We start from the raw sequence: 25,029 nt of genomic DNA, 5'->3' as shown, positions 1-25,029 counted from the left end.
TCTTCACTGAATTCACAATCTGATAAGTAAGAGCTAAGCAAGAAGGTTGAATTAGCAGAGCAACAGCACAGCTGTACATAAAATACTGCCACACACCGTAACGGGAGACATATTAAAGACCAAAAGATGAAACAGCAAGTTTTTGTAGTGTATCGAGAGTCACAACATTCAGGATAATCCAGACTACCATGAATGACAAAACACATCCAATAGGAGTAACAGAAGGAAGCGCTCTAAAAGGGTTGTCCAGGTACTAACCTGGATTGTAAACCTCGTGGACTCTGTTTTTAATGCATTCCTGGGTTCTGGGATTTTTCACAACAGCATCTCTGAAAAATTGTCAGTAGTGTGTGAGTGAGTGAGAGTGTGTGTGTGCCCTGTGATGGGTTGGCACTCCGTCCAGGGTGTATCCTGCCTTGATGCCCGATGACACCTGAGATAGGCACAGGCTCCCGGTAGAAAATTAATGAATGATGAAGACTCATATGGAAATATAAGAAAAAATATACAGTAAACATTTAGATTATTTGTTTATCAGTTTTTCTACCTGACTCTCAGATGCTGTGTGACTATGTTGACATGCTATATTAAAAAAATAATTCTATCATATTTTATATTTATATTAAGTCTTTGTTATATCTAATACAAATTCATTAAAGTATTTCTGCTACATGAAAAAGCATTTTATCAACAAAATAATGACTCACCAACAATGTTTAAATGCTTAAAGTATTTCATTTTATTTAGTGAAATGGTGAAGTCTATTTAATTCTTTTCGTTAGTTTTAGAACACTATTTAATTTTGAAAAAATTTCTTGGTGAATCACACGACTCTTTCAGGTTCAGATCATCCCATCTTACTGACATCCGTGTCTGAGGTGATGGACACTACAGAAGTTCCACTGCTAATTCAAACTAAAATAGGATTGCAGATGACCCTGAAAAAAGAAAAAACAATTATCTTAACAGAGTGAGTAAGTCACTTCTACTTCTACTGAGATGCAGTTTGTTTAAAGCCCTAATATTTACATATTCACATGAATGTATTTAGATGGAAATATACTGTAGTTTGATGCTATGTTATAATCGATAAAATTCTGGTTAAACATTTATTCTAGGATCTAATGTAAATATATGGACTTTATTTAAATTACTAATATAAAGCTTTATGCGAAGAAACACACAGAGTCGTTTATTATTGTTCTGAGTTACTGAGTCATGATGTCCAATATCTGGGAAGTCAAAGGTGGAAGTTTTCCTAAAGTGTTTTCTTATAAAGTTTTTTATTACTTCAAATGAATCCAAAGTGAAATCTGATGTCTGTTTATTACACTAAATACCAGTCACAGGAGGGTAAAGAGAGAAGAATCAACGTTTCTACTTAATGAGAAATGGGAAGGAAACGGATCCGTGTGACTAGAATAAAAGATGTATTTAAGTAAACTTGTTCAGTCATTTCTGATTTTGTTGTTTGTCACTGAAGCCACTGATCACGTGATCCAGGAGATTTCTTTCTGAAGAAATTTACATCACTTTAGTTCTTCACCCAGGATCACATAACAACCACCACCAACAATCTGTAATATACCAATAACACCCCAGCACCTCCTTCTTGTTTGTTTTTCTTAACCAATATATTTTACTAGCACACATCCTGCCATACATTTATCTGTAGTATCTCAGCCCTAAGACATGTAGGAGTACCTCAGGTTCAGTGAGGACTTAACCACAGATATTCAAACAGCAAGCCTTAAATACTGCTGGAATCATGACTTCTAGTTATTAATGTTAATAAGGTTACACTCTCTATGTTAATGAGCGTCTGATACTCCTTTTGTCTGTGATGGTTCTGACTGTGGTTCACATACACATTGGGGCAAGTCGTGACCTAATGGTTAGAGAGTCTGACTCGTAATCCTAAGGTTGTGGGTTTGAGTCACGGGCCAGCCACAACTGAGGTGCCCTTGAGCAAGGCACCGAACCCCCCAACTGCTCCCTGGGTGCAGCAGCATAAATGGCTGCCCCCTGCTCCGTGTGTGTGTGTGCACTTTGGATGGGTCAAATACAGAGAACGAATTCTGAGTATGGGGTCACCGTACTTAGCCGTATGTCACGTCACTTTTTTAAAAAAAATTTTTATACTACAGTCAATCAGTGTTGATCCTAGATGATAAACCAGTAAGTGTGAAGGACTGGTCTGAGAACAGTTTTACAGAAACAGCTGTATTTTATTAAAATTAATAAATAATATTACATAATTATAGAAAATTATATTAAGCTGGAATTTCAATTAAAATAACAGACCACAGCCAAGCTTTCACAGCTTTATATAAACCCTCATTAACGTGACTCATTTATCTCAATGCTGTGAATAACATGATAACATTAAAAGAGAAATGGGTGTGACTGAGTTTACGTTTGAATTTCGCAATAATTCTGTTGAACTCCTGGTTCACTGGAAATCTTCATTTATCTGTAAATGACAGGATGTCTCATGAGACCCCTGATTATAAATACCCCAGTGCACCTCTTCAGGACACTTCAGGTCTAACTAACAGAGAGCTGAAACAGACGCAGGAGAGAAACCTGGTAAGAACCAACACATTACTTCTGATTTAACACTAATAATCCAATTAAAGTGAAGATGTTTTATTTACAGTTTATTAACAGAAAGCTTTAATTAAATGAAAGCTAAGTGAGTCCTTTTGTAAGTGATAAGACACAGTATGTGATAAAGTTACAGTAAAATACTGAGTGATGGTGTGATAAAGTTACTGATGTTGAGGTGGAAATACAACTATTAGAATTAAAGAAACGAATCTAAGACGTATCTTTTATTAACCTGATTCTTCACCATTGAGCAGCACTGACTAGAACAAATGAGTGGAAATAAACAGAATCTTAAGACTTTCATAAAATTTTATAAACAGGCTGTACGAGAATTTTAAATACAGTATTTACTGATTATAAAATAAATCACCACAGTACCACAATAAAGTACATTATTTTCCTACAACACGCACATTCCTTTAATCACAAAATTCTGGCAACAAATAATTTTATTTTTGCTTTTTTATCTATTTATATTTACATTTCATGTTTATGAAACAGGTTAGTTCCTGTTCTCACTTCCATTACCAGCTTTAAATCCTTCATCATTCCTTCACTAGCTTCTCTTCTCTCTAATGTCAAAGCTGTTGTTATAGAAGACTAATCAAAACCTTCTGACAAATGAGAATACAGAATTGTTTAGAAGTGGTGTACAATAAATATGATGATTTTATTTAATTTTAATTAGCAATACTCAGTTTTGTTGGTCCAGTGACACCTAATAATTTTCTGCTTTGTAGGATCTTTCTAGTCAAAATGGCAGCAAGCAAAAGCAAACACTGGGTTCTCCTGGCAGCGGGTTCTACAGGTTGGGAAAACTACAGGCATCAGGTGAGAATATTAAAATCATAGGATTGTTTTTACAGGGTTTTTGTAAATAGGTCGATTACAAACAAAAATGTTCTAAAGCAGGGGTGTCCAAACTTTTTGTAAAGAGTGCCAGATTTGGTGAGGTGCAAATGTGTGGGGGCCGACTATTCAGCCTGACATTCTTGGAAACATTAATATTAAAAGCTAATGAACTCATTCATTCATTCATCTTCTACCGCTTATCCAAACGTCTCGGGTCACGGGGAGCCTGTGCCTATCTCAGGTGTCATCGGGCATCGAGGCAGGATACACCCTGGACGGAGTGCCAACCCATCGCAGGGCACACACACACTCTCATTCACTCACACACACACACGCTACGGACAATTTTCCAGAGATGCCAATCAACCTACCATGCATGTCTTTGGACCGGGGGAGGAAACCGGAGTACCCGGAGGAAACCCCCGAGGCACGGGGAGAACATGCAAACTCCACACACACAAGGCGGAGGCGGGAATCGAACCCCCAACCCTGGAGGTGTGAGGCGAACGTGCTAACCACTAAGCCACCATGCCCCCCCAACAAATGAACTATTTAATGATTATTTTTTTTATTGAAAAAGGTTTTCACTTTTCAAAAACAAAATGAATTATACATAGATTATAAAGATGAAAAGGTGTATATTAAAAACTGTGGTTTTGATCATCAATTATAGAATTTTTCACCTCAAATGGCCTCAGAAACAAATATCTTGCCTGCACTAATGTGATGGGTGATACTGAGATCTCGATTGTAGTAAATAGGACAGGTCTGGCTCAAAGAAAGTGGTTTTGATTTGCAAGATGTCACACTAGTGAAAGTCACTTAGTCTCACACGGTTCTTGTTAAAGTTCATAACCGAGAATGTTTTCTCACACAAGTATGTCGAGCCAAACAAGCTCAGCATCTTTTTAGCAAATGTTCGAATCTCTTGGAACCTGCCTTTATCCAGCTGGCGGTAAAAGTCAACAAGAGAGAGTTGTTGGTACTGACTCCGACACTCGGCATCACATTGCAGCTCAATAAGCTCTAGCTGCAGGTGTTCTGTAGCGTCATTCTGTAGCGTCTGTAGGGTCCACAGAGAAAGAAGAAGAAAAAAAGCGTTATCTCCTTTTCAATTGCTACAAAATCCCGAAACCGCTGTCGGAACTCCTCAGCCAGGGATGAGATTTCTGCTACATACCTCTGTATTTGTGTACTGATGTTATGTGGAAAATTGGTCATTATTTCCTGCAGCCCTGGGAAATGTGTGATATTGGGCTGCGTTTGTAACAAGTGCCTTTGGAAAAGTTGCAGCTTGATCCCAAATGCTTTGATGTGTGAATACAGTTGGCGTATCACTGTATTTTGCCCCTAAAGGGTCACGTTTAGTGCGTTCAGATGTCGTATTATATCAACTAAAAATCCAATATCAGCCAGCCAAACAGGATCAGATAGTTCTGGCATCAGTTGTCCATTTTTTCCCAAGAATTCTCCACAATGCAGACCCCTGACTGATCCATCTTATGTTATGGTGATACACAACATCTCCATATTCAGCCTGGATGTCGAGTAGAAACTTGAAACTGGAGGTGGCACAGGGCTTTGGTGTTAATGTATTTAATAGTCTTTATCACTGGTTTCATAACATGATCATATTTCAGATGTTTAGCACATATTGAAGTGAATAATGCAGTGGAGTTTTATAGCTTTACCTCCTTCTTGGAGGTAAGACTATGGGAGATGCACCATCCGTAATAATCCCAGTGACTTTATTCCTCGATAGTTTCATGTCATCTATGGCAGAACAAACAGAAGCAAATAAATCTGTTCCTCTTGTTTGGTCCTTTAGGCTCTGGAGGTCAAGTAGCTCTTCACTCATGATCATCTCATTGTCCACTCCTCTCAAAAAAATCAGTAACTGGGCAGTGTCAGATGCGTCCCTGATGAAAAAAAGTCAGACTCCACAGCTTTTGCCTCTAATTGCCTCTTAATATCCGATGAAACGTCTTCAATTCTCCGTACCACTGTGTTACGAGCCAGACAAACATTGGCAAACTCTTGCTTATTCTCAGGACAAATGTTCTCCACAATTTTCAGTACGCATTCTTTAATAAATTTGCCCTCCGTAAAAGGTTTGTAGTGCTTGGCAACCAGCTTTGCCACCTCATAGCTCGCCTTTGTGGCATTTTCATTTGACTCATGGGCCCTTGTAAAAAAAGCTGCTGTGCCCTTAAAACAGCTTCTAATTGCTTTATTTTTTCATGACGTTCGCTCACAGTTAGCTTGTCGTAGTTAGCATGTTTCGTCTGGTAGTGCCTCTTGATATTGAATTCCTTGAAAACAGCCACAGTCTCTTGGCAAATTAGGCAGACACAGTTGTTTCGTATTTCAGTGAAAAAATATGCCAATTTCCACTTGTCCTGGAAGCGACGACCCTCTCTGTCAACTTTCCTTTTCTTCGTTACAGTCGCCATTTTAGAAATGGGCTATAAAGGGTCATCCAGCTATATGACCCTTTATACTAGAGGCTGCGGGCCGATGGGAGTTTTAACACAGGCCTCAATTGGCCGCCAGGCCGGACTTTGCACATGCCTGTTCTATCCATTCCATCCATCCATTTTCTACCGCTTATCCGGGGCCGGGTCGCGGGGGCAGCAGTCTAAGCAGGGATGCCCAGACTTCCCTCTCCCCAGACACTTCCTCCAGCTCTTCCGGGGGAATACCGAGGCGTTCCCAGGCCAGCCGAGAGACATAGTCGCTCCAGCGTGTCCTAGGTCTTCCCCGGGGCCTCCTCCCGATTGGACATGCCCGGAACACCTCCCCAGGGAGGCGTCCAGGAGGCATCCGAAACAGATGCCCGAGCCATCTCAGCTGACCCCTCTCAATGTGGAGGAGCAGCGGCTCTACTCTGAGCTCCTCCCGAGTGACTGAGCTCCTCACCCTATCTCTAAGGGTGCGCCCAGCCACTCTGCGGAGTAAACTCATTTCGGCCGCCTGTATCCGGGATCTTGTCCTTTCGGTCATGACCCAAAGCTCATGGCCATAGGTGAGGGTAGGAACGTAGATCGACTGGTAAATAGAGAGCTTCGCTATGCGGCTCAGCTCTCTCTTCACCACAACAGATCGGTATATCGACCGCATCACTGCGGAAGATACACCGATCCGCCTGTCGATCTCCCGCTCCATCCTTCCCTCACTCGTGAACAGGACCCCAAGATACTTAAACTCCTCCACTTGGGGCAGGAACTCTCCACCAACCTGAAGTGGGCAAGCCACCCTTTTCCGGCTGAGAACCATGGCCTCGGACTTGGAGGTGCTGATTCTCATCCCCGCCGCTTCACACTCGGCTGCAAACCGTCCCAGTGCATGCTGAAGGTCCTGATTTGAAGAAGCCAACAGGACAACATCATCAGCAAAAAGCAGAGACGAAATCCTGTGGTCCCCAAACCTGACTCCCTCCGGCCCCCGACTGCGCCTAGAAATTCTGTCCATATAAATAATGAACAGAACCGGTGACAAAGGGCAGCCCTGCCGGAGTCCAACATGTACCGGGAACAAGTCTGACTTACACCCGGCAATGCGAACCAAACTCCTGCTCCGGTCATATAGGGACCGGAAAGCCCTTAACAGAGGGCCCCGGACCCCATACTCCCAGAGCACCCCCCACATTCCATCACGAGGGACACAGTCAAATGCCTTCTCCAGATCCACAAAACACATGTGGACTGGTTGGGCAAACTCCCATGAACCCTCCAGCAACCTGGTGAGGGTATAGAGATGGTCCAGTGTTCCACGACCAGGACGAAACCCGCAATGTTCCTCCTGCATCCAAGGTTCGACTATCGGCCGAATTCTCCTCTCCAGTACCTTGGCATAGACTTTTCCGGGGAGGCTGAGGAGTGTGATCCCCCTATAGTTGGAACACACCCTCCGGTCCCCCTTCTTAAACAGAGGGACCACCACCCCAGTCTGCCAGTCCAGAGGCACTGTCCCCAACCGCCACGCGATGTTGCAGAGGCGTGTCAGCCAAGACAGCCCCACAACATCCAGAGACTTAAGGTACTCAGGGCGGATCTCATCCACCCCCGGTGCCTTGCCACTGAGGAGCTTCTCAACTACCTCAGTGACCTCAGCTTGGGGGATCGACGAGTCCACTACCGAGCCCTCCGCCTCTGCTTCCTCAATGGAAGACATGTTGGTGGGGTTGAGGAGATCCTCGAAGTACTCCTTCCACCGTCTGAGGATGTCACCAGTCGAAGTCAGCAGATTCCCACTCCCACTGTAAACAGTGTGAGCAGGGCACTGCTTCCCCCTCCTGAGACACCGGACGGTTTGCCAGAATTTCTTCGAGGCCAACCGATAGTCCTTCTCCATGGCCTCACCGAACTCCTCCCAGACCCGAGTTTTTGCCTCTGCAAACACCCGGGCTGAAGCTCGCTTGGCCCTCCGGTAACTATCAGCTGCCTCCGGAGTCCCCCGAGCCAACCAGGCTCGATAGGATTCCTTCTTCAGCTTGACGGCATCCCTTACTTCCGGGGTCCACCACCGGGTTCGGGGATTGCCGCCACGACAGGCACCGGAGACCTTACGGCCACAGCTCCATGCGGCTGCATCAACAATGGAGGTGGAGAACATGGTCCACTCGGACTCAATGTCTCCAACCTCCCTCGGGATCTGGTTGAAGCTCTGCAGGAGGTGAGAGTTGAAGATCTCTCTGACAGGAGACTCTGCCAAACGTTCCCAACAGACCCTCACAGTACGTTTGGGTCTGCCAAGTCTGTCCAACTTCCTCCCCTGCCATCGGACCCAACTCACCACCAGGTGGTGATCAGTTGACAGCTCCGCCCCTCTCTTTACCCGAGTGTCCAAGACATACGGCCGGAGGTCAGATGAAACAACCACAAAGTCGATCATCGACTTCCGACCTAGGGTGTCCTGGTGCCATGTGTACTGATGGACACCCTTATGCTTGAACATGGTGTTTGTTATGGACAAACTGTGACTAGCACAAAAGTCCAATAACAGAACACCTCTCGGGTTCAGTTCGGGGGGGCCGTTCCTCCCAATCACGCCCCTCCAGGTGTCACTGTCGCTGCCCACGTGAGCGTTGAAGTCCCCCAGTAGAACGACGGAGTCCCCAGTCGGGGCACTTTCTAGCACCCCTCCCAGAGACGCCAAGAAGGTCGGGTACTCTACACTGCCATTTGGCCCATAAGCACAAATAACAGTGAGAGACCTCTCCCCGACCCGAAGGCGCAGGGAAACGACCCTCTCGTTCACCGGGGTGAACTCCAACACATGGCTGCTGAGCTGGGGGGCTATGAGCACGCCCACACCAGCCCGCCACCTCTCACCGCGGGCAACTCCAGAGTAGTAGAGAGTCCAGCCTCTCTCGAGGAGTTGGGTTCCAGAGCCCAAGCTGTGCGTGGAGGCGAGCCCAACTATCTCTAGTCGGTATCTCTCAACCTCCCGCACCAGCTCAGGCTCCTTCCCCCCCAGCGAGGTGACATTCCATGTCCCTAGAGTCAGATTCCGTGTCCGGAGATTGGGTCGCCGAGGCTCCCGCCTTCGACTGCCACCCAATCCACATTGCACCAGCCCCTTACGGTTTCTCCTGCAGGTGGTGGGCCCACAGGAGATCGGCCCCACGTCGCTCCTTCGGGCTGAGCCCGGCCGGGCCCCGTGGGGTAAGACCCGACCACCAGGCGCTCGCATGCGAGCCCCAACCCCGGGCCTGGCTCCAGGGTGGGGCCCCGGTTGCGCCATACCGGGCGACGTCACGGACCTTGTTATAATTTTCTTCATAAAGGGTTTTTGAACCGCTCTTTGTCTGGCCTGTCACCTAGGACCTGTTTGCCTTGGGAGACCCTACCAGGGGCAGAAAGCCCCAGACAACATAGCTCCTAGGATCATTCAGGCACGCAAACCCCTCCACCACAATAAGGTGACGGTTCAAGGAGGGGATGCCTTTTTCTAAAGTTTTGTAATACAAAATTTTTTGTAACAGAATGTACCATGTATTATATTTTTGTATTACAAAACTTTAAGCCTGTTCTAAAGTTTTGTAATACAAAAATATAATACATGGTACATTCTGTTACATTCTCTTTTCTTTCTTTTTTTAAAAAAAAAAAAATCCCTAACTATATTTTCTGTTGCAGGCCGATGTGTGTCACGCTTACCAAGTCATGCACCGGAATGGGATTCCAGACAAACAGATTGTGGTGATGATGTATGACGACATCGCTAATAATACACAGTGAGTTTTACAGTTTAGAAGTAGAAGTAAATTTTACATCTAAATGATCGTTTTGTTGGATCTACAACAAGATTGCAGAAGTACGTCCTTATTCATGTGTGGTCTTCACCTAACCTCTTTAACATTTGTAGTGATTTTGTTTCACAAAATGTAAACCAACATTTAGAAATCAGGTGGGAAAAAATTGTTCAATTTAATTCAATCCTCCCAAAGTCTAGACCTTAATCATATGGAAATGCTGTAGCACTGAAGAGCAACTGAACTGAACCAAAGTAATGTTGTAAAAAAGAGTGAGGGACAATTTACTCAAACCAATGTGAGAGTCTGAAAAACTCCTACAGGTAACTTTGTAAGTTATTGTTAATAAATTTAGCTCTACATGTTACTGAATTAGTTGGAACACCAGTCCATCACAGGGCAACAGACACACATTTACACATTCATTCACCGTCAGGGGCAATTTATCTAATCCAGTCCATCAGCTGGCATGATTTTACAGCACAAGAAGTCTGGAGAACCTAAAGGAAAGTCCACATAGTCAGTACCTTATGGAGCTGTATGTAGGGCTGTGAGTGTCAGAGCTACTCACTGTATTACTGTGTCACCAGTTATATAATGATATGATGAATAAATATTCATAATAAAGTGTAATATTTTTCTGCAGTAACCCTGATAAGGGTAAAATCATTAATGTACCAAATGGACCAAATGTTTACACTGGGGTTCCAAAGGACTACACTGGAGCGGTAATGTATTCTATACACACAAACATTAAATACTCACATTATACTTTATTGTTTTTCCTTTTTTGTGATTTGGAATCTACCTTTTTAATGGTCCATTATCAGAATGTTTCAGCTGACAACTTTCTTGCTGTACTGCGTGGAGATTCATCTGCAGGAGCAAAAGTCATACAAAGGTATTTATGTCCATTAGGTCAATTTTACTTTTTATATTGTTCAGGTTCCTTCAGCCATTGTTTTATTGAAAAATATATATGAAGAAATAAGATCTTATGATCAAATGAACAAAAGGTCAATTGTGAAAATATGTTAAGTTCACATTTATAAAAAAACTTCTTCAGAATAGCTTATAAACACTCCTGCTGCAGGAGTTGTTCTTTAGCTCACCAGTGATTTTTTCAGCCTAATGATGGTCTGATTCTCAACACTGACTGTTCTGTAGAAAGTTAACAGCAACAGATTCCAAATACAAATCTTTCACTTCAAATCAGCTCCAAACCTTCTGTTTATTCTAGTAGACATTAAAAATAACAATAAATCTGTCCAAATACATGAGTGTATATGATGCGTGTGAAAATACGCCGACTTTTATTATTTTTATTATCTTCTCTTTCAGTGGTAAAAATGATACTGTGTTCGTCTACTTATCAGACCATGGAGGTCCTGGTATCTTTAACTTTCCAAGTTCCACAGTAAGTTTAGTAAATTATCTCTTTCTCTACTGTATTTAGAGTTGAGTGCTTGTAATGAGGATTAAGCTGCATTCTAGATCAGATAAAGAAGTTGGATGGTGTTCAGAGACAGACCTCCTGATATTGTAGAGTAGAAATCATTATTCTTTAGTGATGTGAAGTAAGAACAGAAGCTAGTTGTCCAGAGTTGTGTGAAGTGACAGAGGATGGGGTTTGGCAGTCTAAGGTCCAGGAAGATCAGATGTTTAAATATTATTTTAGTTTATAGGTGATGATCTATATGTCTACTGTCCTTTATATTTAAGAAAAATCTGATAACATTGTTGGCATGAAGAACAAGACAATTGTAAAAAATAAAATAAAATAAATTGTTGAATTTGTGATTTAAACAAAAGTTTGCAAAAACAAAGCTGAGCTCTGTTACAGTTGTGCTCAAAAGTTTCCATACTTTCCATATTTCTTATAAGACTCAAGTTAATGTGTTATAAGAGAATCGAACAATCATGAAACAAAACATAACAAAAAATAATTCCTGTTCAAAAGTTTGCATACCTTTAGTTATTAATATGATGTGTTTCCCCCTTTAGCATCAATGATAGCATGCAGACTTTTGTAATAACTGTGCATGAGGTACTTAATTCTCTCAGGTGGTAGAGCTACCCATTTTTTCTTGCCAAAATGACTCCAGTTCCTGTAAATTTTTTGGTTGTCCTACACAAACTGCATGTCTGAGATCCCCCTTAAGTGGCTGAATGATATTCAGAAAACTGTGATGGCCTCCAGAACGTTCACCTTTTTCTGATCTAGCATTGGAGGTTCAACCTTGACGTGACGTGACATACGGCTAAGTACAGTGACCCATACTCAGAATTCGTTCTCTGCATTTAACCCATCCAAAGTGCACACACACACAGCAGTGAACACACACACAGCAGTGAACACACACACACCGTGAACACACACCCAGAGCGGTGGGCAGCCATTTATTCTGAGGCGCCCTGGGAGCAGTTGGGGGGTGTCAGTGCCTTGCTCAAGGGCACCTCAGTCGTGGCCGGCCCGAGACTTGAACCCCCAACCTTAGGGTTAGGAGTCAGACTCTCTTGTCTTGTACTTTGTATCATTGTCATGATGGAACATCTCAGATTGTCCCATGTGCAGCTTTCATGCTTTAGAATGCAAATTGCCAGTATTTTCTTATAACATGCTGCATTCATCTTGCCATCAGTGTATCCTCACTCCACTGTTCCCCTGGAGCTCACACAGCCTTAAAACTTTAGAGATCCATCTCCATGCTTTACAGTAGGGATGGTGTACTGTTCACCATAGACCTTGTTGACTCCTCTTCAAACATAGTAGTTTATGGTTGTAACTATAATGTTCAGTTGTGGTCTCAGCACTCAACATGGCTCTGCTCCAGAAGCTGTGAATCTTGTCTAGGTTCTCTCTGTTGTACTGAAGGAGGGCCTTTTTGTGGCATGGGTGCAGTAACTGCTTGCTCCTGACAACTCGACCATGCAGGTCATTTGTGTTCAAGTTTCTCCTTTTCTTGCTCCTTGAAACACCACTTTTTTTATGGGGTCAGAATTGTTTCGTTATTCTGAATAAATACACTATGATCCACAAATAAATATAAAGAGTTTCACAAATATTTTTACAAATTTCACAAAAAGAAATGAAATTCACAAATAAATAAAATGGGATTTGCAAATAAAAAAAATATTTATAAATTGTATTTATTTGCGAATTGCTTCCTGCTCATTTGGGAATCGCGTTCTGTGCATTTGTGGATTTGAAACATTTCTAACGTCAAGACGTGTACAAGAATCCACTTTTAAAAATATTTGTGAAACTCTTTATATTTATTTGTGGATCATAGTGTATTTATTCAGAATAACGAAACAATTCTGACCCCATATTTTTTCCAGAGAAGCCTGTATTTGTTTGTTGGTTTTTATTTGCATCCAGAACAATTACATTATTTCACAAACGTAAATCAATTTATAACTTTTTTTTTAAATGCATTTTTCTAATCTTTTTGATGTTATTCAGTCTCTCAATGTTAAAATAAACCTAACATTAAAATTATAAATTGTACAAATGTACAAAATCAGCAGGGGATCAAATATTTTTGCAATATTATGTATGTGATAATTAATGACTTTCATGTTGACATTAATTACAGTCCTGTTTTCTTTTCTTTACATTTCTTTCAGGGTATGCAAACATTTTAGCACAACTGTATATGAATAATGAAGGAAACGGACACAAGAAGTCTCTATATATTAAGGACCATATAATACTGAGATCAGGATTAGTAATAATCAGATGTTTTCTGTTACAGCTTTATGCACATGACCTCATTGATACAGTGAGAAAAATGTCACAGGAAGGCAAATTTTCAAAGGTATGTGTTTTCTGTTAAAAGACATAATAGATCACAAATATCACAGATTGCACCACAGTTCTGTTGACTTCCCTTTCGACAAAACTCGATGCTGTGTCATGGCTGAGGCTATGGGAACGCTTCTTTGAGGAGGTGGTGTCTAAAGCTCTGTGTGCACACATGCCAATTTAATGGCTTGGGAAGGACATGTGATGAAGTGATTATGTGCCAGCAAGGCCATAGAAGAGCATCTACCACACATTACTCCAGCTTTTATTTGTCTGAAGGAAGCGCGAGTGGATGCCCGGGGCATGGCCTGCGGCACAGTATCTCATTACCTTCTCAGGAAACCGGGTTACATACGTAACCTGGTGTAGTTCCTTTTCAAGAGAATTCAAAACTACGTCAGAGTTTGAGCAGCCTGGGAATAGAATATAAATAGAAAAGCTGGAGTAATGTGTGGTAGATGCTCTTCTATGGCCTTGCTGGCACATAATCACTTCATCACATGTCCTTCCCAAGCCATTAAATTGCCATGTGTGCACACAGTGCTTCAGACACCACTTCCTCAAAGAAGCATCCCTATAGCGTCAATGTTTAATTCATCTGAATGTTAAAATATACAGTTTCAATAAATTTGTAAATTAACCCAAACACCCAAAGCTCTTACTGTAAAAATCCTACAGAAATTCCTTAATAATGTTTTAAGAAATAACAGATAATTATCATGGTCATGGACAGGCATTATATATTTTAAATACAATTAAAATCTCTACAATTTTCCAGCATTCTGATGTTTGATGTGAACATTAACTGAAACTCTTGACCTGTACATGGGTAATTTTATATATTATACATATATTATTTACATGCTGCCTCATGATTGGCTGATTAGATAATTACCTGAATGTGTAGGTGTACACGTGTCCCTAAACAAGTGTGTGGTGATGACTGGAAAGTCTCATGTTTGTGACCTCACAATCAGAATTTGTTTAAATGCTGGTCAATGTTTGTAGATGGTGATTTATATAGAATCGTGTCGTTCTGGATCAATGCTGGATCAGCTGGACAGAAAGGACAGCAACGGTTAGTACAATTTATTAAAAAAAAAAATGAATAGTTATTTTTTTTATTTTTATTATTCTCATATGTCTAAATGTCCCTTAATCTAGCCACATGGGTTGCAAGCCAATGATTTCTGTGCTGATCCCAAGCCCAGATAAATAGGGAGAATTGCTGTAGGAAGGGCATCTGGTGTAAAACGTGCCAAATTTAAACATAAGCATCATCAGTGTAAATTTCATACCGAATCAGTCAAGGCCTAGATTAACAATGACCGCCAAATTGGGCTTCTGTTGGATGAGAAAGGAGATGAAAGATAGAAAAGAAGACCAAGTGGTGGAAGTTGAAAATGAAACAGGACAGCGTTCAGAGGAAGAGGCTAGCTATAAAGAAGTGGGACGAAGAAAGGACTGATGAAAGTTCAGTGTAACAGAATTACAAGGAATTGCAGCACAGAGTGAAGAGGGATGTGACAAAGGCCAAATAGAAAGCACCAGGTTAGACATGATGGAAGGCGAGAAAGACTTGTACAGATTAGTGAGACAGAGAGCTCGGGATGGGAAGGATGTGTAACAGATAAGAGTGATTAAAGATTAAGATGGAAAGGTGCTGACAGGTGAGGAGAATGTGCAGAGAAGATGGAAGGAGTATTTTGAGGAGCTGATGAATGAGGGAAATAATGAGGGAATGACAGGGGGAAGAGGTGAATATTGTAGAACAGGGAACAGCAAAGATTGAAAGGATAATGTGGGGAAGGATCTGAGGAGAATCAAAAGTGGAAAGTCTGTTAGTCCAGATAACATAACTGTGCAGGTGTGGAAGTGGAAAGAGTAGTGGAAGCTGGGCTAAGAAAGGAAGTGAATATTTGCGAACAGCAGTATGGCTTCATGCCCAGAATGAGCACGACTGATGCAAGTTTTGCGTTGAGAATGTTCAATTCAATTTCAATTCAATTCAACTCATTTCAAGTTTATTTGTATAGCGCTTTTTACAATGGGCTTCGTCTCGAAGCAGCTTTACAGAACATAAACATAGAGCAGAAGGTAAACATAAGGAGAAGAAAAAATTAATATAGTAAAAAATTAAGATATATATAGTTCACAGTATGTATGTATGTATGTACGTGTGTATTTATTTATTTATCCCCAATGAGCAAGTCTGAGGTGACTCAGGCAGCAGTGGCTAGGAAAAACTCCCTTAAATTGGTAAGGAAGAAACCTTGAGAGGAACCAGACTCAAAGGGGAACCCATCCTCATATGGGTGACACTGGGGGTGAGATTACAAATATACAGTCAAACAAGTGTTGAATTGGTGTAAAAGATCACATGGAGTTCAGATCTCCTCTTGGTATCATAGAGTCCAACTGGAGCTGGTAGATCTGTAGATATCTCAGGATTTTCATAGAGTCAACCTCATCTCAGTGGAGGTCCAAAATCTTCATTGCACGGAAGGCGATCGGAGCTGTTACAATGTCTGGATGCCTTGGGATGTGTAGAAAGAGAGAAGCAGTGTAGAGGGATTAACATATTTGCTGTTCATAAAAAAGGTGCAAGTCTAAAGTATTGGTGCATAATTTTATGAGATGTATTATGTGTGTGTGTGTGTGTGTGTGTGTGTGTGTGTGTGTGTGTGTGTGTGTGTGTGTGTGTGTGTGTGTGTGTGTGTACGTCTGAGTAAAGAGATGAGTTTTTAATCTACATTTAAACTGGGAAAGTGTGTCTGAGCCCCGAACACTATCAGGAAGACTATTCCAAAGTTTGGGAGCTAAATAAGAAAACGCTCTACCACCTTTAGTAGACTTAGATATTCTGGGAACTAGCAGAAGTCCTGAGTTTTGTGATCTCAGAGAGCGTGAAGGATTGTAACGTGTTAGAAGACTAGTTAGATACATGGGAGCTAAACCATTAAGAGCCTTGTACGTAAGTAGCAGCAGTTTGTAATCAGTTCTAAACGTAACAGGTAGCCAGTGTAGAGATGATAACATTGGGGTTAAAGGTCATACTTTCTTGTCCTAGTGAGAACTCTGGCAGCTGCATTTTGGACTAACTGTAACCTATTTATTAAAGATGCAGGACAACCACCTAGTAATGCATTACAATAGTCCAGTCTAGAGGTCATGAATGCACAAACTAGCTTCTCAGCATCAGATACAGACAGGACGTTTCTCAGCTTGGTGATATTTCTAAGGTGGAAGAAGGCTGTTTTTGTAGTATGGGCGATATGATTTGATATGATGGGCGATACGATAAGAATGTTAATGGAGAAGTACAGAGATGGTCAGGAGGAGCTGCACTGTGTCCTTGTGATTGTAGAGGAAGCGTATGACAGGGTGCCGAGAGAGGAGCTATAGTACTGTATGAGGATGTCAGGAGTGACAGAGAAGTGCATCAGAGGAGTTCAGGATATGTATGAGAGGAGTATGACAGCTGTGAGATGTGCTGTAGGTTTGACAGAGGAGTTCAAGGTGGAGGTGGGGCTACATCAAGGATCGGCTTTGAGTCCCTTCTTGTTTGCTGTGGTGATGGACAGATTGACAGATGAAGTCGAATAGGAATCTCCGTAGACAACGATGTTTGCGGATGACATTGTGATCTGTAGTGAGAGTAGGGAGCAGGTGGAGGAACACCTGGAAAGGTGGAGGTCTGCTCTGGGAGGAAGAGGAATGAAAGTCAGTGGTAGTAAGACATAATACATGTGTATGAAGGAGAGGGAGGGAAGTAGAACAGTGAGGTTACAGGTGGCTGAGAAGGTCAAGAAGGTGCAGAAGTATTTGGGGGTCAACCATCCAGTGTGACAGGGAGTGTGGAAAAGAGGTGAAAAAGCGAGTGCAGGTGGGTTGGAGTGGGTGGAGAAGAGTGTCAGGAGTGTAGTGTGACAGAAGTGTGTCAGGAGTGTTGTGTGTGTGACAGAAGTGTGTGAGGAGTGTTGTGTGTGTGACAGAAGTGTGTCAGGAGTGTTGTGTGTGTGACAGAAGATTGTCAGCAAGAAATAAAGGAAAGGTGTAGAAGACAGTAGTGAGAGCAGCTCTGCTGTATGGGTTAGAGACTGTAGCAGTGAGGAAAAGACATGAGGTAGAGATGGAGGTAGCAGAGATGAGGCTGTTGGGGTTCTCTTTAGGAGTGACGAGGATGAACAGGATTAGGAACGAGAACATCAAAGGGACAGCTCAGGTTGGCTGTTTTGGGGACAAGGACAGAAAGACTAGATTGAGATGGTTTGGACATGTACAGAGGAGATGGTTATATTGGTAGAAGGATGTTGGAGATGTAGCTGCCGGTAAGAGGTCAAGAGGAAGATGAAAGAGGAGATATATGGATGTGTTGAATGAGGACATGAAGATATTTGGTGCGAGAGTCGAGCATGCTGAGAATACAGTTAGGTGGAAACTGATGATTCGCTGTGGAGACCACTAACAGGAGAAGCCAAAAGTAGAAGAAGAAGTCGTCTAAAAGTCTTTTATCTTTTTCTTTCAGTGTATGCAGTTTCAGCATGCAAGCCTGATGAAAACAGCCATGCTTGTTTCTATGACCAAAGACTAAACACTTGGATTTCTGATATCTTCACTGCTTACTGGCTACAACACACTGAGACCGTTAGTGTTATATAGATGAATACACATATGGATATATATTGAAATAGATATTTGGAAATACTTATTCATTTGTTTCTTATTCTTTTTTTTTCTAAAGGTAAAACTTAACACAACTTCATTTGGAGATCAGTTCATCTACGTGAAAGACAAAGTCAAAAAGTATGAGACGCCTTGTAACTACGGTGACATGGTATGTTTTATATATATTTATATAGTATTTTAAAGCCTTAGTCATTTCACAATGAATGGAGGGCCAATTAGTCAATAAAGTGAAGTATTACTTTAAAAAACTTAAACAATGGGTCACTAAAAACAAATTCATCTAATAAGTAAATGATTTACCATTGCAAAGGTTTGTGTTTTATCAGTAAAACGAATCTTAAAGTATGATTCAACATTTAAACCCTTAATGTATTTTATTTTATTTAGTGAAATGTTAATGTCTATTTTATTCTCTCTCATTATTTAGAACATAGCTAATGTAATGTTGAGTGAAGTCTTTTGTCAATCACCCGCCCCTGTCACGAGAGCCGGATCAGTCCCACCTACTGACTTCACAGTGTCTGACGTGATAGACACTACAGAAATTCCCCTGCTAATAAAAAAACACATGATTACAAATGAAAAGGACCCAGAAAAAAAAAAGATCCTGGAAAGACAATATGATGACTTTATACAAGTGAGTAAACCACTTCCACTTCTACTGAACTGCAGTTTATTTAAAGTTCTTCATTCTGAATAGAAAATATGAAGGAAACATGAACATAATAAACTGTGTGATGTTACAGTGAAATATTCAGTTCAGTTTTATTTGTGTAGAACTGTTAACATTGGAGATTGTAATAAAGCAGATTTACAGAAATCTAGAAATATTTATGAATTTAGTGATGAAGTAACACCAAGTCCCTGAAGTGTTTAATTCCTATAACACAACAGAAACTTTACAATGATTACATTTCCTTTATTTAATAAATGACACCATCCTGTCAATTTAAAGTAACATTTAATATCTATTAATATCTATATCTATAACAAGAAAGGATGAAGAAGTGTAAACTCTTTACAGAAGTGTAAGGAAGCTGCTCTAGCAACTATTACACAATTTTTTTAATCAAAGTCTGCAAATCAAATACTAAGCCCCGCCCACACCTGCTACATACAGGTGACATTTGTTATGGGGATGAGCTCGGGTCAGGTAACCAGATAAAAGTGTGTGTGTTTGTGTGTGTGTGCATGTGATCCTCACCACACTATACCCTCAGGTCTGTTCTCCATTCAAAAACCGGTGCTCGACCACGCCTAGGTTTCAAGAATTAACAGGAACAGCACAACAAATATAAATTAACAGGAACAACAAATGTAATTGACATTAATGACATTTAGCCCTGGGGGTTAAATAGAAAAGGTGCAGCATCACCTGGTCACTGCAGGTTAATGAGGAACTTGTGACATTACAATAGTGTTAAAAATGACAGTTTACTTTTTAATGATGAATTACACATTAACACAAATAAAACAGGGTTAGGGTTCTGTATAAGATATTAGATTTATAGATTGGATATTAATGCTGTACTAATATTGTGTATGATGATTACATTTGTAGAAGAGGAAGACTATGGATGAAGCACTGAAGAAGATTGAAATGCGACTGAAAGGCCAACAAACTCTGGCGGAAAAACGTGAGGTGACTCGTACGTACCTGCTCAAAGACGTGGCTGAACATTTTAAGAACAATCTCTTCAACTGGGAAAAGGAGCCAGTGAGTTAACATGATTTATTTAATTAACAAACACGACCTGGAGTTTAATGGTTTAGGAACATAAAGGTTAGTGAAAAAAGAAACAGCAGTACTGTAGGTGCAATAGTCAAGATTGATCAATTCTCTCTCTCTCTCTCTCTCTCTCTCTCTCTCTCTCTCTCTCTCTCTCTCTCTCTCTTTAGCATGTTGTCACTCATCTACATCTCCAGGTTCTGTTGAATCTGTGTGAGTCTGGGCTGAAGGTTGAGAGGTATGTGATGGCTTTATCAGTATTTACTCTAAACTGGAATTTATTCAAATTTTTATTTGTATTTCTAATTTCTGTGTTTGATTCCATCAGCATCAAGGAAGCCATTACTCATGTGAGCAAGGAGATTTCTTTCTAAAGAAAACACACAAGACTTCAGTCATCTGATTTTATTCTCTTTTTTCTTTCAATATCATACTGATGTCTTTCAGATTTGTAAATCCCTTTGATTTTGGGGAACAAAGAATCATCCTGGTGTATTTGTAATAGAAAATCATGAGCCAGTTTTAAATAATTATTAATATTTAAAAATTAATTTCTGAATTTTAATTGTTAAATTTGTTGCATATTTAGCAACAACACAGTTAAAGTACAGTACAGAATCATGTGGCACATTTTACCATCTAGAGTTTAAGTCTAATAATTTTAATCACTATATTAATCAATATATTTTAAAATCACTATTTTAATCACTATATTAATCACTATATTAATCTTAGAGTTTCTGACTATGCAGATTTGTAGCTTAGGTTAGTAAAGTTTCATCATGTGTAATAGTACTGACAGTGAGAGCTCAGTTTAATCTTCATTTGATTTGTTTATTAAAATGATTCTACAGCAGTGTGCTGCAGTACCACTCCTGACCACTGGGGGATTTCCTTGTTTTTCTTCTTTATTTGCTTGTGTTGATTTTAATTGTACCCAAATCTATATGATTGTGATGATTTACATATTATAACTGTGTGACATGTAAATGTGTTGTTCTGAGAATATAATCACTAAGAAGACGTCCTACTATATACTTCATCTATCATAGTGGACTGGTTCTCAAAGATGTTTGTGCTTAGGCTGTGTGTTTTTAATGATATGTCAGATCAGACCTGGCTAAAATCAGACTAGATACCAAACATACTCTGGAGACATAAAAACTATTGATGATCAGACTATCACTGCATATCACCTCTTTGTGTTTATTCCACCATTTGCATGGACTTAATAAATGTCTTATACTTCTACAACCCGGCTGCTGGCTATTTTCCTTTTTCCTCATTCTGAGGAAATTCTGAAGAATTTGACAGTAGCAATATCAGTTTTGATGATATATGAAAATTATCTTCACAGATAATAGAGTGGCTATATATAGCTGTGTTATTGTAGCTCAGAAGGCTCTACTTCCATGATAATTGAATAATAATTAATAATTTATTTTGATGTCATTAATGTTCTAATTTCCTGGGTTAATTGTTTTGGAATGTGTGTGGTCATTATACCAAGATGCCAGTTCCCTTTCTCTCTGTATAAAATCATGCCGATTTATTGCCTTGGGGAGGTCATGTGACAAAGGGAAGAGAGTCATTAACCCCTTTAAGCATTGCCCCCCTTTTGCAGCTTTTTCACCTACATGACCTACCCAACAAAAAGTGGTACAGCTCCCACATACTTTGACACACAGGGGAGAGTCTCATTTGAAAGAAGAGATTCTCTAGTTTCAGAAACTAGTTTCAGATTGATTCTAGGCCTTACTGGCAAAGTTACAGGGGTTTGAATGCAGGTTTTCATTTCCGCCTGGGTTGTTTACCTGATAAACTGATTAATCTTATTTTTCTGGAACATGTTAGGGACAAAACAACAACTGAGTCATAGCCACATGTCTTGGCTTTCACCAAAAAAAATTTCAAGTCAAAAGACCCAAAAATATATATATAAATATATGTCTATGGACATGGTCGTCTGGTGCAGCGTTTTTGTGTACTTGTTTACTATATAACTTTGAAATAAAAGGCTGCAGGCTCAGTCTGACAAGCCATAAACAAGCCTAGACTCTCTCTCTATCACTCTGGTGTGAAAACAGGCCTGTAACTTGACACCCTGAGCTGTGAGAGGGACAAAAGGTCAGGGATTACGCAAGAATTCTTCTGCTCATCCAGTTCATGCAGACACAGTCAAAGAACATATGGCATGTCGTATACCGTGGGAATCGTCTGCTTATTGGCTAAACGGCTGTATAGGTCCCGGCCCATTTCATTGCTATTGGAAGGAGTAATTGTCAGTCAAAGGCGGGTTCCCAAAAATGAGGTCATGCCACCATTGGCTTCCCAGCCGTCTATCTCTGCCATACAAGCACCGATTGGCTCAAATGAGGGCTTATTTGATTCGTTAGGACCTGGGCTATAAATATGATATAGACTTTGAATTTTTGAATATCCCAATTAGGAGTTAGAGCGGCAAAACGAGATGATGGCGCACTTCTGTTTCCAGTTTTCAGAACACTAACGGAATATTTGCGGCGCGACCAGAGCGTTTTGGATTAAAAGGCTTACAGATTTCAATTCCTTGGACCTGTGTGGATTTTTGTGGATTATTTGTGTTGGAATATATTACCCCAGTGAAGAAAGAGATGCGTCCAAAGGTAAGGGAAAAACCGGTCTAGCGCCACCTAGGTCAGTTTTGTCCAAAAAATTTTTCTAATTGTATGAAGGCTGTGAATCATATTGTGCTTTTTGTGTGGGCTTAAAAAATTATTGAGAGTATAAACTTTACTAGGTAAATAGGTTTTTTCGTGTTTTTGGAGGATTTGATGCTTTAAAGTTGAATTGAAGCTTGTTTCTGGGTCATCCCCTAGTGGTCACTTCTACTTCCATGCCGTGCATGGCACGGCGACCCAGACCATAAAAGGGCTTCTATCCACATTACTCCAGCTTCTTTGTCTTCAGCGAGCACTCTGTGTATGTTTGTCCCTTACTGCCTACACTAGGGTAAAAAAATATGTATTTAAAATATTATGAGATCGAGCAAGTTCAGAAAGTTACTTGCTTTAGATAGTACACACTTCCCTCAAGGGAGCCGATTGCATGCACTGCAAAGCTTTTCTTCAGCTAAGCACCTGCACCTAGTGGCTTTGGTCCTGCTTTTGCTGAGGCAGCATGTCAACTTAGATAATGGGTCTTGCAGGCTTAGTTAGTGGAAGTGGAAAAAGGGATAGGTGATCCCCGCCTCGGCTCCGGGAGCTCGCTTTGCGAGACGAGTTTCTTCCGACCTGAATAAGGAACTAATACTTTTCATTGGCTTCTGAGGAGCTCAGTGTCCGATGTTAAGTTTAACTTAGATTGGCCTGAGGAATGTTTTACATTGTCTGCTCTAAGCTTGAAGATTGTTGTCAGGTGTGTTCAGAGGTTTCTGGGTACTGTGGGAAAAGGCTACAGAATCCAATCGAGCCTCTGCCTTTACAGCGGGCATTTTTTGGTTTAGGATCTACACCCAAACTTGGACCTGTGTGCTCAGAATTGTACAAAGAGACATGCAAGTTCGAGATGTTCACATTCAAGGTCAAGAGGTTGCAGATCAGGTCTGAGGACTGGTTTGCAATGAGAATGCTGAGGGATGCCTATCTTCACATAGAGCACAGGTGAATCCCCAGGTTTGCTTTCAGGGTGGGATACCGTTGCTGAGTTCTCTCTTTTGGCTTAGACTTATTGCTCACTCTCACAAAGTGCTCTGGCATCATCCATGTACTCAATTATCCAGGTGATTGGCTCATCTGGACATGGCAGCTGGGCATTAAGATATCATGTTTGCCCACATGAGGTCCCTTGGTTGTAGGCTCAAACCAAGGAAGCATGTGCTTTCTCTCTCTTTCTGAGAACCAGATGCGTGCACGTCTGTCTCCCGCTCAGGGGGAGTCAATTTTTTCTGCCATAAGGAACATCTTGCTAGGCCAATGCTTGTCTGGTGCCCAAGCATCCAAGGTGCTTGACTCACAGAGAAGCTATTCATGCCAAAGCTATTCCTTTGGGTGTGCAATTCATAACTCCGACTCAGAAGCAAGGGTTTTTCACCTCTGCAGTAAACCTTCAGGGTCACAATGGTTACGCATCATAAGTGTCGTAATCTTCTTATGTGGACAGACCCCGGTTTCTCACTATGGGTCCAACTCGGTGCATGTCATCGTTGCAAGGCACTTTCGATGGATTACCCTTCTCTTGAGTTGGCTTTTGGGAGGGCTCCTGTCTCTCATGATACACAGATTGCCTGAAGATGGGTGCTGTGGTTCTAGTGCTTAAGTACTTTATCCCAAATCTCAAGGGTAACCTTTGGTCATCCCCTTCATCAAACATTAGGGCTGTCTGTGTATCGTGCCCTCTGTTCAGATTGGTGCAGAAGCTACTAGGTGTGGTGCCTTGTCCAGGACTCTGGCTAGGGGTGTTCCCCTCCAGGATACTTGTGCTGTGGTGGTTTGGTCTTGTCCATGCACCCTTAAGAGGTTCTATAACTTGGACCTGGACCCCACTCCTGGGTCCAAGGTATTAATGGGCTAATGGCGCTCTGCTCATAGCTCGTTTGTGACCTTTCATGACCTCTGAGATAGACATTTCCCAGCATGTGTTGGCATTTTTATTGGTGTTCCAATATCATCAGCTATAAGCTGACCTTCCACAATTGCAACCTCTTAAGAAATGCTGGAAGCACTCATTCATCTGTTTTTTGAAGCCAGCGTCTGCACCTGATGCACAGCATGAGGACTCAACTTCTTCGATCAGCCCTGGTGAGGCCTGTTCCGAACATGTCCTGTTCATTTTCTTAAATGGGATTATCAGATGACCAAGAAATTGACAACAAATACAAATATTGACTCATACAGAAGTTGTCTTATCAAAGTAGATTAAGATTAACACATTGAATGCTGTCAAACAAAGGCTAGGCTAATAGCTAAAGGCCGTCATCACAAAAATTCCATTAAATCAAAGCTCTGAATAAACTTATCACAAATATATGAAAATATGTCTCATCAAGTATTATGTAAAGAAGAATGAACTTACAGATGATGCTTTTACAAACACAAAACAAAGGAT

At 41.1% G+C, this 25,029-nt stretch overlaps 2 protein-coding genes across 3 annotated transcripts in view; one reads left to right on the top strand and one right to left on the bottom strand.

Annotated features, from left to right (window-relative positions):
* The window catches only part of LOC113652133 (legumain-like), a 108,383-nt gene that overhangs the window by 19,653 nt on the left and 63,701 nt on the right, over positions 1–25,029 (bottom strand). The gene's annotated exons all lie outside the window — the stretch shown is intronic.
* On the top strand, positions 668–21,198 carry LOC113652132 (legumain-like). 2 transcript variants are annotated; one of them, XM_047817818.1, is made up of 15 exons: positions 668–970; positions 2,487–2,589; positions 3,351–3,441; positions 9,603–9,700; positions 10,365–10,446; positions 10,549–10,619; positions 11,060–11,135; positions 13,477–13,539; positions 14,535–14,604; positions 18,055–18,173; positions 18,271–18,363; positions 18,643–18,852; positions 19,777–19,932; positions 20,115–20,182; positions 20,273–21,198. In XM_047817818.1, the coding sequence occupies exons 3-15, from the start codon at positions 3,367–3,369 to the stop codon at positions 20,316–20,318; spliced, it is 1,227 nt and encodes a 408-aa protein (XP_047673774.1). In that variant the 5' UTR covers positions 668–970; positions 2,487–2,589; positions 3,351–3,366; the 3' UTR covers positions 20,319–21,198. The 2 variants fall into 2 exon arrangements, with proteins under 2 accessions (XP_047673774.1, XP_047673775.1); XM_047817819.1 differs by having other exon boundaries at positions 668–974.

Source organism: Tachysurus fulvidraco, chromosome 8, assembly GCF_022655615.1.
Source record: "Tachysurus fulvidraco isolate hzauxx_2018 chromosome 8, HZAU_PFXX_2.0, whole genome shotgun sequence".
Lineage (NCBI taxonomy): Eukaryota > Metazoa > Chordata > Actinopteri > Siluriformes > Bagridae > Tachysurus > Tachysurus fulvidraco.
This window is presented reverse-complemented; position numbering and strand designations above follow the sequence as displayed.

Excerpts from the sequence above, each read along its gene's own strand:
- LOC113652132 (XM_047817818.1), top strand. The coding sequence starts at position 3,367 with ATGGCAGCAAGCAAAAGCAAACACTGGGTTCTCCTGGCAGCGGGTTCT. Across the intron at positions 14,605-18,054 it reads GGACAGAAAGGACAGCAACG|TGTATGCAGTTTCAGCATGC; the intron begins GTTAGTACAATT and ends TTTTTCTTTCAG. Across the intron at positions 18,364-18,642 it reads CTTGTAACTACGGTGACATG|AACATAGCTAATGTAATGTT; the intron begins GTATGTTTTATA and ends CTCATTATTTAG.